Source organism: Bos indicus, chromosome 7 (assembly GCF_029378745.1).
Source record: "Bos indicus isolate NIAB-ARS_2022 breed Sahiwal x Tharparkar chromosome 7, NIAB-ARS_B.indTharparkar_mat_pri_1.0, whole genome shotgun sequence".
In the NCBI taxonomy this organism is placed as follows: domain Eukaryota; kingdom Metazoa; phylum Chordata; class Mammalia; order Artiodactyla; family Bovidae; genus Bos; species Bos indicus.
Window position 1 is genome coordinate 59,371,776 of NC_091766.1, and position 16,330 is coordinate 59,388,105.

The window sequence follows — 16,330 nt, forward strand, 5'->3', positions numbered from 1 at the left end:
AAAAAAAATTAGATAAAAAAAGGAAATTGTATGGATATGGGTGGCATAGGTAGCAATCTGACATTAAATAAGAGGCCTCTTTAGGAGTTTAGAGGGCCTGGATGAGTAATAATGATGGCAGGATTGTAGAGTTCATTGTATGGAATTTTTTCTACTTGCTCCACAGCCAAGGTCTGGGACAGGAAAACAGGATGCTAAATTTATCCTAGCTTGGAAGAAGGAGGGAAATATCAAGAGTAGGATGTCAAGAAAATATGGTCATGCCAAGGGGCTAATATAAATGTCAGTTTATGGGACTCAGACTGAGAAGGGAAGACAAACAGCAGAAGGTACACTGACTACTCTAGGAGAGCTTAAAGTGTGTGAGAGAGAAATTTTCCACATAATGGCAAACTTTCATGCTTGCCAACATTAAGGTGGAGTGGAGGGAAACAAATGAAAACATCAGAAGACTAAGGTTTTGCAGAGATTATTAATTGTGATACTGGACTTTCCCTGGCTGATGTCAGAAATCTTGTCCTAGAAAGAACAAAACAGATAAACCTTCTGAGAAGCAGGATGGGCTAAGCGACCTCTGGAGGCAGACACCAGGAAAAAGAACCAGACTTGTATCTAGTAAAATGTAAACCAGATTGTCTGGAATGAGGTAGGTAATTAATCTGCTTTGCAAATGTCATCTTGTCCTCATGATCCACAATCAAAAACCACAAGTACAGAACATCCATGTGTGTTCCTGCCTGCTGGAGCCTGAAACATCAGAGGAGGTGGTTCTTGCCAAACAATTGGTCGCTCAACTGAGCAGGGAGCCAGCCTCCTCTGCTCAACATGCCCCTGGCCATGGACTCACAGAACAGTAACTTTGCTCAAGGCTAGCTGTAACCTCAGGGTAACTACAGTAGACTTTTGCAGCAAGCCCATTCAGGTAAACAGCTCTTCAGATTCCTAGTCTAAGTCAGTGATGGTATCTCTCTCTCTTCTCTGTCATTATGTTTGTTTTCCTCCAGCATCCGCTTTTGTTTCCTCTGTAAGGCTAATATAGACCTCCCTTACTTCCCTATGTGCCCACTAACTGCAATTTGGAGAAGAGACAGAATGAATAGAGTAGGGCATAAGGAAGTTGAGTGTAAATAACTTGGAAATTATCTTCTCTCTGGGCTACATATGTCCATTCTTACAAAAGAAACTCCATGTATATTGATACTAGTATCAGTTGATATTCTCAATATCCTATGATGTTCACACTTTTTCTGAGGCTCACACTTCTAAAAACTGCTGAAGCTAGAATTTGAACTTGGATCTCACTGATAGACAGATGTCATCAAAATCATGTGTACCTATATATGAATCAAAAAAAATGATAATATCAACTATCTTGATTCATCTATCAGGAAAGGTATACACAATTTTTATGATCCCCAGACCAACAATTCCATTTTCAATCTATTCTTTGTATTTGAGCACATGTAAATGGCCTGGATGAAGAAACTTAGCTAGGAAACGGAGCATTTCAGTGTGGGAAAAACTGGAAGGAATTAAACAATGTGCATTATAAAGTGACATAGTCCTGATTGTACAAGATAGTCCTCAGATCATACCTCTTTTCTCAGAATTCTTAAAGTATCCATATTCATTAACCTTACTTTATGTTGTAGGATAAATTCATTTATATGTAACATGCCTGGGGTCAGTCCTGGTGATAGCCTTGAGGCTAATTTCTCTTCCAAGTCAAAACAGATTATAATAACACAATGCTTGCTGGCTGGGGGGAAAAAGTTATTTTAATGGTTTTCTTTCCCTCTTCAGGGCAGAAGAGCCTTCTTAGGTCTGAATCCTTAGAGACTAGGCCAGTTTGAGACCACCATGATCAAGTTCAATTCAGAGTAGTGGGTTATCTTAGGTTTGGAAAGACAGCTGTGCAAGAAATGATGAATAAACTGTCTTGAGCATTTCCACAGGCCTCTCCAAGCAGGGCATTAGGTGAGATCAAATGACTGCCTTTCCCTGTATGACCATATTTTTCCTGGAATCCTCTACTTTGGCACATATTGTTTTTTCAGGTAAGCAAAATTAGAAGAGAAACACCTGTTTTTTTCTTTTCATTGTAAAAAAGAAAAAGTCATTTGTGACTGGATGGGGAAAGTTTTGCTGAAACACAGGCCTTTAGGCTTGATAATACAAATTGGGTATCAATTGGGTATCACTATCGGAAAGGGGGGCTTCCCTGGTGGCTCAGATGGTAAAGACTCCGCCTGCAATATGGGAGACCTGGGTTCGATTCCTAGGTTGGGAAGATCCCCTGAAGAAGGGCATGGCAACCCATTCCAATATTTTTGCTTGGAGAATCCTTATGGACAGAGGAGCCTGGCAGGCTAAAGTCCATGGGGCCACACAGAATCAGACATGATTGAGTGACTTAGCACAGCACTATGGAAAGGGAGAGCTTCCCTGGTAGCTCAGCAGTAAAAGAATCTGCTGCCAAAGCAGGAGATGCAGGAGACACAGGTTCAATCCCTGTGTTGGGAAGATCCTCTAAAGTAGCAAATGGCAACTTGCCTGGATGATCCCATGAACAGAGGAGCCCGACAGGCTACAGTCCATGGTGGTCACAGAGTCAGACATGACTGAGTGACTGAGCACACACACACACATTAGAAAAGGGGTTACTATGGAAAATCCTCCATTATTTTGAAATCAAATAAATAACACATTTCTATATATAACCCATGGGTCAAGAAAAATCGAAATGCAATTTAAAATTATTTTGAACATGAGAAAAATGAAACAAAATGAACAAAAGTTTAGATTCAAAGAGTGTCATTACCTTCAAACCCTTCAGCTTCTACTGAAATTCCATCCTTATTCTTTATGTAACCAAACTTATTAGTCTCTAGTTTATTTTTTCTGTTTCTTCTTGCTCAAATATACATACGTATATTTTATAATTCTTCCTACTTTCTTACATAAAAGATAGCATAGTATAGGTACCTACTTGCATCCTGCTTTTCCCAGTTTAAGAATGTCTTGAAAACCAGTGCATATCAGTTTACAGGGATTTCCTCATTCTTTTATGCAATTGCATAAAACTTTATTGGATGAATATACCAAGGTTTATTCAGTCAGTCTTTAGGTGTACGGGAATTAGTGTGTGTCCGATATTTTGCAATAAAAACAATGCTGCAATAAATAATCTTATGCATATATATTTTTCTATTGTTGGAAGGTTATCTTCAGGGTAAATTCCCTGAATCATGATCAGATATGAATGCAAAGTAGTTTTGTTCAACATTGCCAAATTTCACTTCATAAAAGTTGTGCCAATCTGCATTCCCACCAGTAATAGATGGTATTTCAATATAGTTTTATAGCATTTTTCTTATCATACTGCATTTGAATATCTTTTACAAATTTAAGTGTCATTTCCCTATCTTCAGGGTTTCTGTGTATATACGATCCCTTTATGATAGGTGTTGCAAATATTTTTCCAGTTTATCAGAATTTTTTAGTTTATATGTTGTCATGAAAAAATTATTTTTATTTGAATGTCATAAAGTGTACCAGTTCTTTCTGTTATTGGACAGAGATCAATGAACCATTACCAGAAAGTCTTTCCTATGTTAAGATTAAAGAGCAATTCAGTTGTGTTATATTTTGATCTTTGAATATTTATTTTTAATGTTCAGATCATATAACCCCAAATAGTTTTTACTCTTTCTTCAATGACATAGCACATTTATAAATGAAGTCAGGACTGTGAAAAAGAATTAGAGAATAAATAAATGGATGAAGTAATTAACAAAGGCAGACCACCTACAAATTTTATTGCCATAAATTATTTTCTACACTTTGTGCAAATAAGTAATTACATTAGATTTCTTTATTCAATCAGTAACTTCAGTGAGTGAAATCAAATTCCATGGAGAACTACTAACCTATTGTGTCTGTTCTTTATTTGCAGAATTCTTCAAACCACATGATTACTCTGAATGGCCTGCGGTAAATTTAAATTCCTATCAGTTTTGAATTTTGATTTTAATCTGATCACTCTCTTGGAGGGATCTCAAACTGCATAGTGGTAAAGTAGAATGGAAGTTTTCTGTGTGACTTTGGGCATGTATCTTAACTTCGTCAGGCTTAAATTTACCCCCATGTAGCATAAGCATTATAATAATAAAATGCATCTCTGAATATTAAATGAAATAATCCCTGTCACTTAACCAAGGCCAAAAAGTTTAACAGTGGTACAATAGCTCAGGGGGTCAAGAATCTACCTGCAATGCAGGAGACAAAGGAGACGCGGTTTGATCCTTGAATTGGGAAGAGCCCCGGGAGAATGAAATGGTAACCCTCTCCAATATTCTTGTCTGGGAAATCCCATGGACAAAAGAATCTGGCTGGCTACAGTACAAAGGGTCGCAAAGAGTTGGATACAACTGAGAAGCTAAGCACATGTTCAGAATTTAATCCCAGTCTCAATACAGAACCCTCACTCTTAAGAACTACATTTAAACCCCTGTATTCTAGGAGTTCACATACCTATCTCTACTTACAAACTTCTGAGTTATTGGCATGGGGACTCCAAGTTTAAAGAAAAACTTTTCATTTGGGGTTTAAACTGAGTTATTACACTGTTTATGGCTTCAACAGATGATGAATGGGTGAGGACTTTGTAGTCAGAAAAGGAACTTGCCTAACTAAAGCCCAAAGGAGATGAAATCTTGAAAAAGATCCATTAACAAGTAACATCTGATATTACTTTTATGTGGGGCAGAAGTGACAGGCCAGAAATGGATGAGGTAAAATCGATCAGTTATTCATATGATATTTTATGATGTTTGCAGCCCCCGTGTAAAATATATTACCCACTGGATCCTCTTTATGATGCAGACTGTCCTGAAGTGACAGCGTATGTTTGTGGGACAAATGGCCTCACTTACAAGAATGAGTGTTTCCTTTGTGTTGATCAGTGGTAAGTTCAAAATAAGATACCATTATTTTCTCTCTATATTTCTTCACAGAAATTTCCAATAATTTTAGCAAGGAACTGGATTTGCTGATTCATGGATTTTTTCTTCTTTAATAGCCTCCATTGGCTCACAAAAGACTGGAATACTGGAGATAGACTACACATATAGTAAAGAGAAAAGTCTTTTTAAAAAAATGTAGTTAGCATTCAAAGTTGACTCATTTAAAAACAAAAGATAAAAAGCTTACACAATGTTTTGGCAGAATTGTACAGAGATTATATTAGTAGATAGTCTATAGATTGCATAAATAGAAATTCATTTTAAAAAAAAATCAAATTTTCTTTAACAACTTACAGTGACATACCTATGAATAGCACCCATACCTTAGCTTGGAAGAAATAAATACAGGTACTGATACAGACATAGATACAGACATAGACAAAAACACAGGTGTAGATATACACATGAGTAACAAAGTGGTTATGTGGTCTTACATGGATAAAAATTGACAGTCAACTTTTAAAACTTTTTTTGCCTTTCAAATAAATTCAATGGGAAATTTAGATTAAAAATAATATTCCTTGTAATATGTTTTAGCTCTATTTGAAATTGTTTTTACAAATCAGTCTTGTTGTGTCTTGTAAGTAACTCTTTCATAACCTACGAGATCCTCTCTGTTGGGAGTTTCCAAGACTACCCTCAAGTTTGATGGTTCCCTAGTAGGACTTATAGAAGTCAGAAAAGCCATTATATGCATGGTAACAGTTTATTACAATGAAAGGATATGGAGTAAAATCAGCAAAGGCAGAAAACTCATTGGGTAGAGTCTGGGAGATCAAGCACCATCTTCCAGTTGTCCTCTACCAGGGGAGTCACAAAGGTAGTGCTTAAATTCTCCCAGCTATGATGTGTCATAACTTGTATAAAGTAATGCCAACCTAGGAAACCCACAAAAGCTTTGGTGTCTAGGCTTTTTAATGGGGACAGGCAACACCTACCTGACTGACAACTACTAGTCTCCAGCCCCCTCCCCTCAGGAGTTAAACTGATACAGAGTGACTTAGCACCACAGGTAAATAAAAACATTCACCTGAGGGTAAACTATCTGGCATGGCCTACGGCCCTAGGTTACAAAGTCATTCTTAGGCAGAATATCCCAAGGGTTTATAGGACTTCCTGGTGGCTCAGACAGCAAAGCATCTGCCTATAGTGTGGGAGACCTGGGTTCAATCCCTGTATCAGGAAGATCCTCTGGAGAAGGAAATGGCAACCCACTCCAGTATTCTTGCTTGGAAAATCCCATGGACGGAAAAGCCTAGTGGGCTACAGTCTGTGGGGTCACAAAGAGTCGGACATGACTGAGTGACTTCACTTTCCTTTGATTTGAGCATCTTGAGTCTGCTGAGCTAACTTCTTTATCCCTATCTTTCTTTGAGAAGAAACTTCATGGATTTCTGGCATCATGTTACCATGCCAAGAGAATTATTTCTGAGCACTGAAGGAAACAAGGTGTAGAAATTAGTCCAATAACAGTAATACTGGCTCATCTTCACAGCAAGTAGTAGCCTCAGAGGATGACTTTAAAGGAAAGAATTGGAAACTGAAAAATGTGAATTAAACAAGTATCTACCACTGATTTCTAAGAAAGAAGAATGAGAGTGCGTGAATATTATCGGACTATGTAGAAGATTAAATTACATAATGTGGTGGTTGTCACTTTCTCAGGCAGGGCTAATTAGGCAAGAAACTTGGAAGTGTCTTCTTAGTTCTTACACATAAGCTTTTTTCATACTGGCTGGTATTTGGGTACACACCACTACAATGACCAGCATAAGAAGGACCTACCCAGAATGGCCTGGGCTTTTGGAAATTAGAATAGGTTGACACAGAATTACATTGTGGGCTTGATTCTAATGACTACATTACATTAGGTTGTGGGCTACAACCTAATGACTTCTCAAAGATGGTTTTGAGATTTTCTTCAGCCTCAACTAGGAGACTTGAGAAAGTTTTAGAAGTTCTAAGATCATGCCTCCGATCTATTCTGGCTCTTTCTCTCTTTGTTTCCTCCCTTCTTTCATTCTTTCCTTCCCCCTCTCTTTTTCATTTTTCTTTCTTTTCCATTTTATAAGTGTGCCAGAGAATATTGATGCCAATGGCAGGGATGGTACAGGAGACTGTGTATTTGTTTTAATTCTCACTGTGACTTGCATGTATAAACTTGGCCTTTATGCCATTTCTGTATTCAGGGCAAAAAGAACAGTCCTGATGTTCTTTGAGTGAGGTCAAAACACTAAGGCTGTCTTTGCCCTTAGCTAGTGTTTTGAAGAAAAATTCTGATAAATTGGAATCATAATCCTGAGAGATATCCACCATTTAAGAACAATGTAAATCCCTCAGAAAAAGAAAAGAAAAAAGAAAACTGGAGAATACAAGCCTACTCAGTGTAGGGCCCTAATAATAACTACCAAGAAAACACAATTGTATGAAACACATCCCCAACTCTTCATAAATTTGTGGTCTTATGTGCCAAGAAGAAAATATTGCATAAGAAAATTCATGGCAATAGAAAACAGTATTGCTTCTGTTTAACTGGAACAGTGTATCACTAAATTTTTATGGTTGACAGTATTTTTAAAATCAGATTTTACTGAAAAATACAGATTTCTAATTTATTTTAAAAAATACAAAGTGAAGCTAGGACTTCACTTGCAAGAAAAGCAACAGTTATCTAGTAGCAACTCTCCGTCCAAATGGAGTCCAGGCATTTCAGAAAGCCACAGTCCCACCTCTCTCTATTGTGGGAAGGTGGCCCAACTCACTTACTTATATTACCAGCTTGGCTCCTACAAACAATTGTTTGCAACCCCTGAACCAGGAGATAAAATCAAATATATATCAAATGTAAGCCTAATATGGGGATTAGGATGGAGAGTCATTTGATGGAAGAGGCAGTTACAGGATAGAATTTCTTTTTTTTTTCCACAGATATTTTTCTCCCCTCCTTTCTTTCTCAGCTTCCTCCCACTCCCCATATGTGTGTGTGTGTGTGTGTGTGTGTGTTTTCAGATTCCTTTCTATTATGTGAAAGTGAAAGCCACTCAGTCATGTCCAACTCTATGCGACCCCATGGACTATACCAGTCCATGGAATTCTCTAGGCCAGATACTGTGTTTAGTTACCAGTGCTAAACAGTAGGTCCTTGTTTATCTATTTTCTATATCAGTTCAATTCAGTCACTCAGTCGTGTGTGACTCTTTGTGATCCCATGGACTGCAGCACACCAGGCTTCCCTGTCCATCACCAAGTCTCAGAGCTTGTTCAAAATCATGTCCATTGAGTCGGTGATGTCATCCAACCATCTCATCCTCTGCCGTACCCTTCTCCTCCTGCCTTCTATCTTTCCCAGCATCAGGGTCTTTCTAGTGAGTCAGTTCTCCACATCAGGTGCCCAAAGTATTGGAGTTTCAGCTTCAACACCAGTTCTTCCAATTAATATTCAGGACTGATTTCCTTTAGGATGGACTGATTGGATCTCCTTGCAGTCCAAGGGACTCTCAAGAGTCTTCTCCAACACCACAGTTCAAAAGAATCAATTCTTCACTGCTCAGCTTTCTGTATAGTTCAATTCACATCCATACATGACTACTAGAAAAACCATAGCTCTGACTAGACAAACCACTGTTGGCAAAGTAACGTCTCTGCTTTTCAATATGCTGTCTAGATTGGTCATAGTTCTTCTTCCAAGGAGCAAGCATCTTTTAATTTCATGGCTGTAGTCATCATCTGCAGTTATTTTGGAGATCAAGAAAATAGTCTGTCACTGTTTTTATTGTTTCCCCATCTATTTGCCATGGAGTGATGGAACCGGATACCATGATCTTACTTTTTTGAATCTTGAGTTTTAAGCCAGCTTTTTCACTCTCCTCTTTCACTTTCATCAAGAGGCTCTTTAGCTCCTCTTCACTTTCTGCCATAAGGATGGTGTCATCTGCATATCTGAGGTTATTGTATTTCTCCCGGTAATCTTGATTCCAGCTTGTGCTTCATCAGCCCAGCATTTCACATGATGTACTCAGCATATAAGTTAAATAAGTAGGGTGACCATATACAGCCTTGATGTACTCCTTTCCCAATTTGGAACCAATCCAAAATTAATAATTATTATTATATAATTATATTATATACTATAATAAATATTATTAAAAGTATTATAAAATAATAATTATATATATATTAGTATGTATATGTTAATCCTAAACTCCTAATTTATTCCCCAAACCTCCTATCCCTTTTGGTAACCTTAAGCTTTTTCTATGTCTGTGAGTCTATTTCTATTTTGTAAATAAATTTACTTGCATTATTTTTAAGATTCCACATATCAGTTCAGTTGCTCAGTCGTGTCCGACTCTTTGCAACCCCATGAACCACAGCACACCAGGCCTCCCTGTCCATCACCAACTCCCAGAGTTCACCCAAACCCATGTCCATCGAGTCAATGATGCCATCCAACCATCTCATCTTCTGTCATCCCCTTCTCCTCCTGCCCTCAATCTTTTCCAGCATCAGGGTCTTTTAAAGTGAGTCAGCTCAGTCCTTCCAATGAAAACCCAGATCTGATCTCCTTCAGGATGGACTGGTTGTATCTCCTTGCAGTCCAAGGGACTCTCAAGAGTCTTCTCCAACACCACAGTTCAAAAGCATCAATTATTCTTCTATGAGTCTATTTCTGTTTTGTAAATAAGTTTATTTGTATCATTTTTAAGATTCCACATATAAGTGATATCATATGATATTTGTCTTTTTCCGATTTACTTAATATGATCATCTCCAGGTCCATCCATGTTGCTACAAATGGCATTATTTCATTATTTGCTATGGTTGAGTAATAGTCCCGTTGTGTGTGTGTGTGTGTGTGTGTGCGTGTGTACATACACACACGACATCTTCTTTATCCACTTATCTGTTGATAGACATTTAGGTTACCTCCATGTCTTGGCTACTGTAAATAGTGCTGCAGTGAAACTTGGGGTATTTGGGTCTCTTCAAATTAGTTATATCCAGATATATGCCCAGGAGTGGGATTGTAGGATCATATGGTAACTCTATTTTTTAGTTTTTTAAGGAACCTCTATATTAGTCTCCATAGAGGCTCTACCAATTTACTTTCCCACCAATGGTGTAGAATGGTTTCTTTTTCTCCACAGCCTCTCTAGCATTTATTATTTGTAGATTTTTAATAATAGCCATTCTATCTGATGTAAGGTGATAATTCGTAGTTTTGATTTGTATTTCTATTTTAACTAGGAATGTTGAGTATTTTTTCTTCTGTATATAGACTATCTGCATGTCTTCTTTGGAGAAATATCTATTTAGATTTTCTGCCCAGATTGGGTTCCTTGTTTGTTTTTATATTAAGCTGATGAGCTGTTTTTATATTTTGGAAATTAATCCCTTGTTGGTCTCAACGTTTGCAAATATTTTCTCCCAGCCTTTAGGTTGCCTTTTTGTTTTCATTATGGTTTCTTTTGCTGTGTAAAACCTTTTAAGTTTAATTAGGTCCCATTTGTTTGTTTTTGTTTTTCTTTCCATTATAAGACAGATCCAAAAACATACTGGTACGATTTATGTCATTGACTGTCCTACCTATATTTTGCTCTAGAAGCTTTGTAGTTTTATGGTATCTGGGCTTACATTTAGGTCTTTAACCCATTTTTGAATATAGTTATTAGAGAATGTTCTAATTTCATTCTTTTACATGTAGCTGTCCAGTTTTTCCAGCACCATTTATTGAAGAGGCTATCTTTGCCCCACTTATATTCTTGCCTCCTTTGTCAAAATTAAGGTACCTATGTGTGCATGGGTTTATTTCTTGTTTATATCTTGTTCCATAGGTCTATATTTCTGTTTTTGTGCCAGGACCGTACTGTCTTGATGACTGTAGCTTTGCCGTATAATTTGAAGTCAGGAAGGTTGATTCTTCCAGCTCCATTCGTCTTTTTCAAGACTGCTCTGGCTATTCAGGGTATTTTGTGTTTCCATATGAATTGTGAAATTTTTTGTTCTAGTTCTGTGAAAAATGCCTATGTTAATTTGATAGGGATTGCATTGAATCTGTAGATGGCATTTGATAGTACAGTCATTTTCACAGTATTGATTCTTCTTACCCAGGAACATGGAATATCTCTCCATCTGTTTATGTCATCTTTGATTTCTTTGATTATTGTCTTATAATTTTCTGTGTACAGTTCTTTTGTCTCCTGAGCTAAGTTTATTCCTAGATATTTTATTCTTTTTGTTGCAATGGTGAATGGGGTTGATTACTTAATTTCTCTTTCTGCTTTTTCATTGTTATTATATAGAAATGCAAGTGATTTCTTTGTATTGATTTTGTATTCTGCAACTTTGCTAAATTCACTGATGAGCTCTAGTAATTTTCTGATACTATCTTTAGGGTTTTCTATGTACAGTATCATGTCATCTGCAAACAGTGAGAGCTTTACTTATTTTCCAATCTGGATTCCATTTATTTCTTTTTATTCTCTGATTGCTGTAGCTAGAACTTCCAGAACTACATTGAATAACAGTGGTGAAAGTGGACACCCTTGTCTTGTTCCTGATCTTAGGGGGAATGCTTTCAGTTTTTCACCACTGAGAATAATGTTTGCTGTAGGCTTATCTTATATGGCCTTTACTATGTTGAGGTAGGTTCCTTCTATGCCCATTTTTGGAAGAGTTTCAATCATAAATGGGTGCTGAATTTTGTCAAAGGCTTTTTCTGCATCTATTGAGATGATCATATGGTATTTATCTTTCAATTTGTTAATATGGTGTATCTCATTGATTGATTTGCATATATTGAAGAATCCTTGCATCCATGGAATAAACCCAACTTGATCATGATGTATGAGCTTTTTGACGTGTTGCTGAATACCGTTTGCTAAAATATTGTTGAAGATTTTTGTATCTATGTTCATCAGTGATGTTGGCCTGTACTTTTCTTTTTTGTGTGTTGTTTTTGTCTAGTTTTGGTATGAGGGTGATGAGTTTGGAAGTATTCCTTCCTCTGCAATTTTTTGAAAGAGTTTTAGAAGGATAGGCAAGAGCTCTGCATTGTCTGTTGTAACCTCTCCTTTTTAATTTCTAATTTTGTTGATTTGATTCTTCTCTCTCTTTTTTTGGATGAGTCTGGTTAAAGGTTTGTCAATTTTATCTTCTCAAAGAACCAGCTTTTAGTTTTATTAATCTTTACTATTGTTTCTTTCATTTCTTTTTCATTTATTTCTGCTCTGATTTTTATGAATTCTTCCCTCCTACTAATTTTTTGGGTTTTTGTTGTTGTTGTTGTTGTTCTTTTTCCAGTTGTTTTAGGTGTAAAGTTAGGTTGTCTATTTGATGTTTTTCTTGTTTCTTGAGGTAGGACTGTATTGCTATTAACTTCCCTCTGGGACTGCTTTTGCTGCATCCCATAGGTTTCAAGTTGTCATGTTTTCATTGTCATTTGTTTCTAGAAATTTTTTAAATTTCCCTTTTGATTTCTTCAGTAATCTGTTGGTTATTCAGAAACATATGGTTTAATCTCCATGTGTTTGTGTTTCTTACAGGTTTTTTTTTTTCCTTGTAATTGATATCTAATCTCATAGCATTGTGGTCAGAGAAGATGCTTGATACGATTTCAATTTTCTTAAATTTACTGAGGTTTGATTTGTGACCCAAGATGTGGTCTATCCTGGAGAATGTTCCATGTGAACTTGAGAAGAAGGTGTATTCTTCTGCATTTGGATGGAATGTTTTGAAGATATCAATGAGATCCATCTCATCTAATGTATCATTTAAGACTTGTGTTTCATCTAATGTATCATTTAAGACTTGTGTTTCCTTATTAATATTCTGTTTTGATGATCTGTCCATTGGTGTGAGTGGGGTGTTAAAATCTCCTACTATTATTGTGTTATTGTCAATTTCTCCTTTTATGTCTGTTAATGTTTCCCTTATGTATTAAGGTGCTCCTATATTGGGTGAATAGATATATACAATTGTTATGTTTTCCTCTTGGACTGATTCCTTGATCATTATGTAGTATTCTTCCTTATCTCTTGTAATCTTTACTTTAAGATCTATTTTGTCTGATATGAGGATTGTTACTCCAGCTTTCTTTTGCTTCCCATTTGCATGGGATATATTTTTCCATCCTCTCACTTTCAGTCTATATGTGTCTTTAGGTCTGTAGTGGGTTTCCTGTAGATAGCATATATATGGGTCTTCTTTTTGTATCCATTCAGCCAGTCTATGTCTTTCTGTTGGGCATTTAATCCACTTATATTTAGAGTAATTATTGATATATATGTTCCTATTGTCATTTTCTTAATTGTTTGGGGTTGATTTTGTAGATCTTTTTCTTCTCTTGTATTTCTTGAATATTTAAGTCCCTTTAACATTTGCTGTAAAGCTGGTTTGGTGGTACTGACTTCTCTTAACTTTTGCTTGTCTGAAAAGCTTTCTATTCCTCCATCAATTTTGAATGAGATCCTTGCCAGGTACAGTAATCTTGGTTGTAGATTTTTCCCTTTCAGTATTTTAAATATATCCTGCCATTCCCTTCTGGCCTGCAGAGTTTCTGCTGAAAGATCAGCTGTTAAACATATGGGGTTTCCCTTGTATGTTACTTGTTGCTTTTCCCTTGCTGCTTTTAATATTCTTTATTTGTGTTTAGTCATTGTTACTTTGATTAGTAGGTGTCTTGGTGTGCTTCTCCTTTGGTTTACCCTGTATGGGACTCTCTGCACCTCTTGGACTTGATTGACCATTCCTTTTTCCATGTTGGGGAAATTTTCAATTATAACCTCTTCAAAATTTTTCTCATACCCTTTCTTTTTCTCCCCTTCTTCTGGAACCCCTATAATTCGAATGTTGGTGCATTTGATATTGTCCCAGAGGTCTCTGAGACTATCCTCAGTTCTTTTCATTCTTTTTACTTTATTCTGCTCTTCAGAAGTTATTTCCACCATTTTATCTTCCAGCTCACTGATTTGTTCTTCTGCTTCAGATATTCTGCTTTTGACTCCTTCTAGAGTACTCTTGCCTGGAAAATCCCATGGATGGAGGAGCCTGGTAGGCTGCAGTCCATGGGGTTGCTAAGAGTCAGACACGACTGAGCGACTTCACTTTCACTTTTCACTTTCATGCATTGGAGAAGGAAATGGCAACCCACTCCAGTGTTCTTGCCTGGAGAATCCCAGGGATGGGGGAGCCTGATGGGCTGCCATCTATGGGGTCGCATAGCGTTGGACATGACTGAAGCGACTTAGCAGCAGCAGCAGCAGAGTATTTTTAATTCCAGTAATTGTGTTGTTTGTCTCTGTATGTTTATTCTTTAATTCTTCTAGGTCTTTGTTGATTAATTCTCTCATTTTCTCCATTCTGTTTTCAAGGTTTTTGATCATCTTTACTATCATTATTCTGAATTCTTTTTCAGGTAGTTTACCTATTTCCTCTTCGTTTATTTGGACTTCTGTGTTTCTAGTTTGTTCCTTCATTTGTGTAGTATTTCTCTGCCTTTTCACTTTTTTTAAGTGATTGTGTTTGAGGTCTCCTTTTCCCAGGATTCAAGGTAGAAGTCTTTCTTCCTTTTGGTTTCTGCCCTCCTAAGGTTGGTCCAATGGTTTGTGTAAGCTTCATATAGGGTGAGATTTGTACTAGTTTTTGTTTGTTTGTTTGTTTGTTTTTCCTCTGATGGGCAAGGCTGAGGGAGGTGGTAATCCTGCCTGCTGATGACTGGATTTGTATTTTTGGTTTGTTTGTTGTTTAGATGAGGCATTATGCACAGGGTGCTACTGGTGGTTGGGTGATGCTGGGTCTTTTATTCAAGTGGTTTCCTTTGTGTGAGTTCTCACTATTTGATCCTCCCTAGGGTTAGTTCTCTGGTAGTCTAGGGTCTTTGAGTCAGTGGTCTCATTCCAAAAGCTCAGGGCTTGATCTTGAGTTTTGCGTGGTTCTATATATTTGTTTCCACTGGTCAGGTACTCCTGTCCACTCTCAGCTTGTGTTCTGCATACACTTCTGTGTCTGAAGGTGCATTGCTGATGTATTTGTGGGGAGAGATGTACTCCACATCCACCTACTCCTCCGTCAACTTCAGAACATTTTTTGAATAATTAAGACATGGGTGGGGAATGTGCCAACTGTGGTGATCATGAACAGAAATGGAAAAGAGATGGGGTAAAGGGAATTATAGAAGCAGCTTTCCTTCTCAGGACTTCATTTGGAAGAGAAAGGAATGTGAAGCAAAGCCCTCTTTCTTTATGATACTAATCTCTATTTTTTTCTCTTTCCTTTAGGGAATTTGGTCCTCATATTAAATTTGAAAAGTATGGAAAATGTGATTAATGGATAACCGAATGTTATACTTGCTTATTCTTTTCATGACTTCTGAAAATTATTTCTTTTGAAATTTGAAGATGTATATTAATTAAGTAACAGAACTCTATGCTTCATCCAAATTTGGAACAAAATTGGAAACAAAAGAAAACTAATGGAGAACTGAGTATCACATTTATTACAAATAAACACAATACTGAAAAGGGAGGTATTCAACTCTGGGTACTGATTGTTTCAAGTCACCTTTCATTTTGCTTGGGTCTGTTATCAAATATGTTTATGAACACTCCCTTGAGTCAATTTATCCAAAATTGCTGGTTTATCTGCAAGGTCAGTCCCTGTCCTGCTAATCTCACTTAAAGACATGAACAAAACAGAAAATATTCCCCCTACACTTGAATACAATTGTTTAAGAATTTCTACCTCAAATTCATGAATGAAGCCCACCTTCAGTAGTGTAGAAAAGAAGGGAATATTAATAGAAGGAAAGAAAAAGAGTTAAGAGCTTTGGGGAACAAGCATGTTTTTGAGAGAAAGGGAAAGAGTGCTTATCATTTGACCCTCAACTCAGGCATGCCTAATTCTCACTCCATCCCATCATTCATATTACACTGGTCAATAAATTCTCTTTTCTTTTTTTACTTAACCTGGTCTATAATCTCTCACTTATGGCTGAAAGATCTCAACTAATACAGAGAGATGAAATCACTATATTGAATCTGGAGAAATGAAAAATGAGGAGCTCTCTTCTTAGACTTTTGTGCTCTGTTCCTAGTACCTGTTGCTTCCACTAGATGCCAGCCTCACTGTTCTAACTCACTCTGAGGAACTGAGTCAGCAAAGTTCAGAAAAGAGCACACAAGTCTCTTCATCACCGTTTCAGTATATACACAGTCCGTCTCTGCTAATAGGCGAGACCTTTATCCTCTTATACCCTTCTCCCTCCTGTCTCCAGTGCCCTGGTCAGTAGGGTCCATCTGGGTGGCTCT

The 16,330-nt window shown here is 37.1% G+C and overlaps 2 protein-coding genes across 2 annotated transcripts in view; one reads left to right on the forward strand and one right to left on the reverse strand.

Moving 5' to 3' along the window:
• Positions 1-16,330, reverse strand: part of LOC109561285 (sperm-associated acrosin inhibitor-like) — a 154,701-nt gene that overhangs the window by 37,395 nt on the left and 100,976 nt on the right. The gene's annotated exons all lie outside the window — the stretch shown is intronic.
• LOC109561286 (serine peptidase inhibitor Kazal type 13) lies at positions 378-15,548 on the forward strand. Its single transcript, XM_019963667.2, has 5 exons — positions 378-922; positions 1,956-2,057; positions 3,956-3,993; positions 4,839-4,966; positions 15,302-15,548. Exons 2-5 carry the CDS (start codon positions 1,988-1,990, stop codon positions 15,348-15,350), a joined length of 285 nt encoding a protein of 94 aa, XP_019819226.1. The 5' UTR covers positions 378-922; positions 1,956-1,987; the 3' UTR covers positions 15,351-15,548.

Coding starts and splice junctions, on each gene's coding strand:
- LOC109561286 (XM_019963667.2), top strand. CDS start 1,988: ATGACTGCCTTTCCCTGTATGACCATATTTTTCCTGGAATCCTCTACT. Junction 3,994..4,838: donor ATTACTCTGAATGGCCTGCG/GTAAATTTAAAT, acceptor TGATGTTTGCAG/CCCCCGTGTAAAATATATTA. Junction 4,967..15,301: donor TTCCTTTGTGTTGATCAGTG/GTAAGTTCAAAA, acceptor TCTTTCCTTTAG/GGAATTTGGTCCTCATATTA.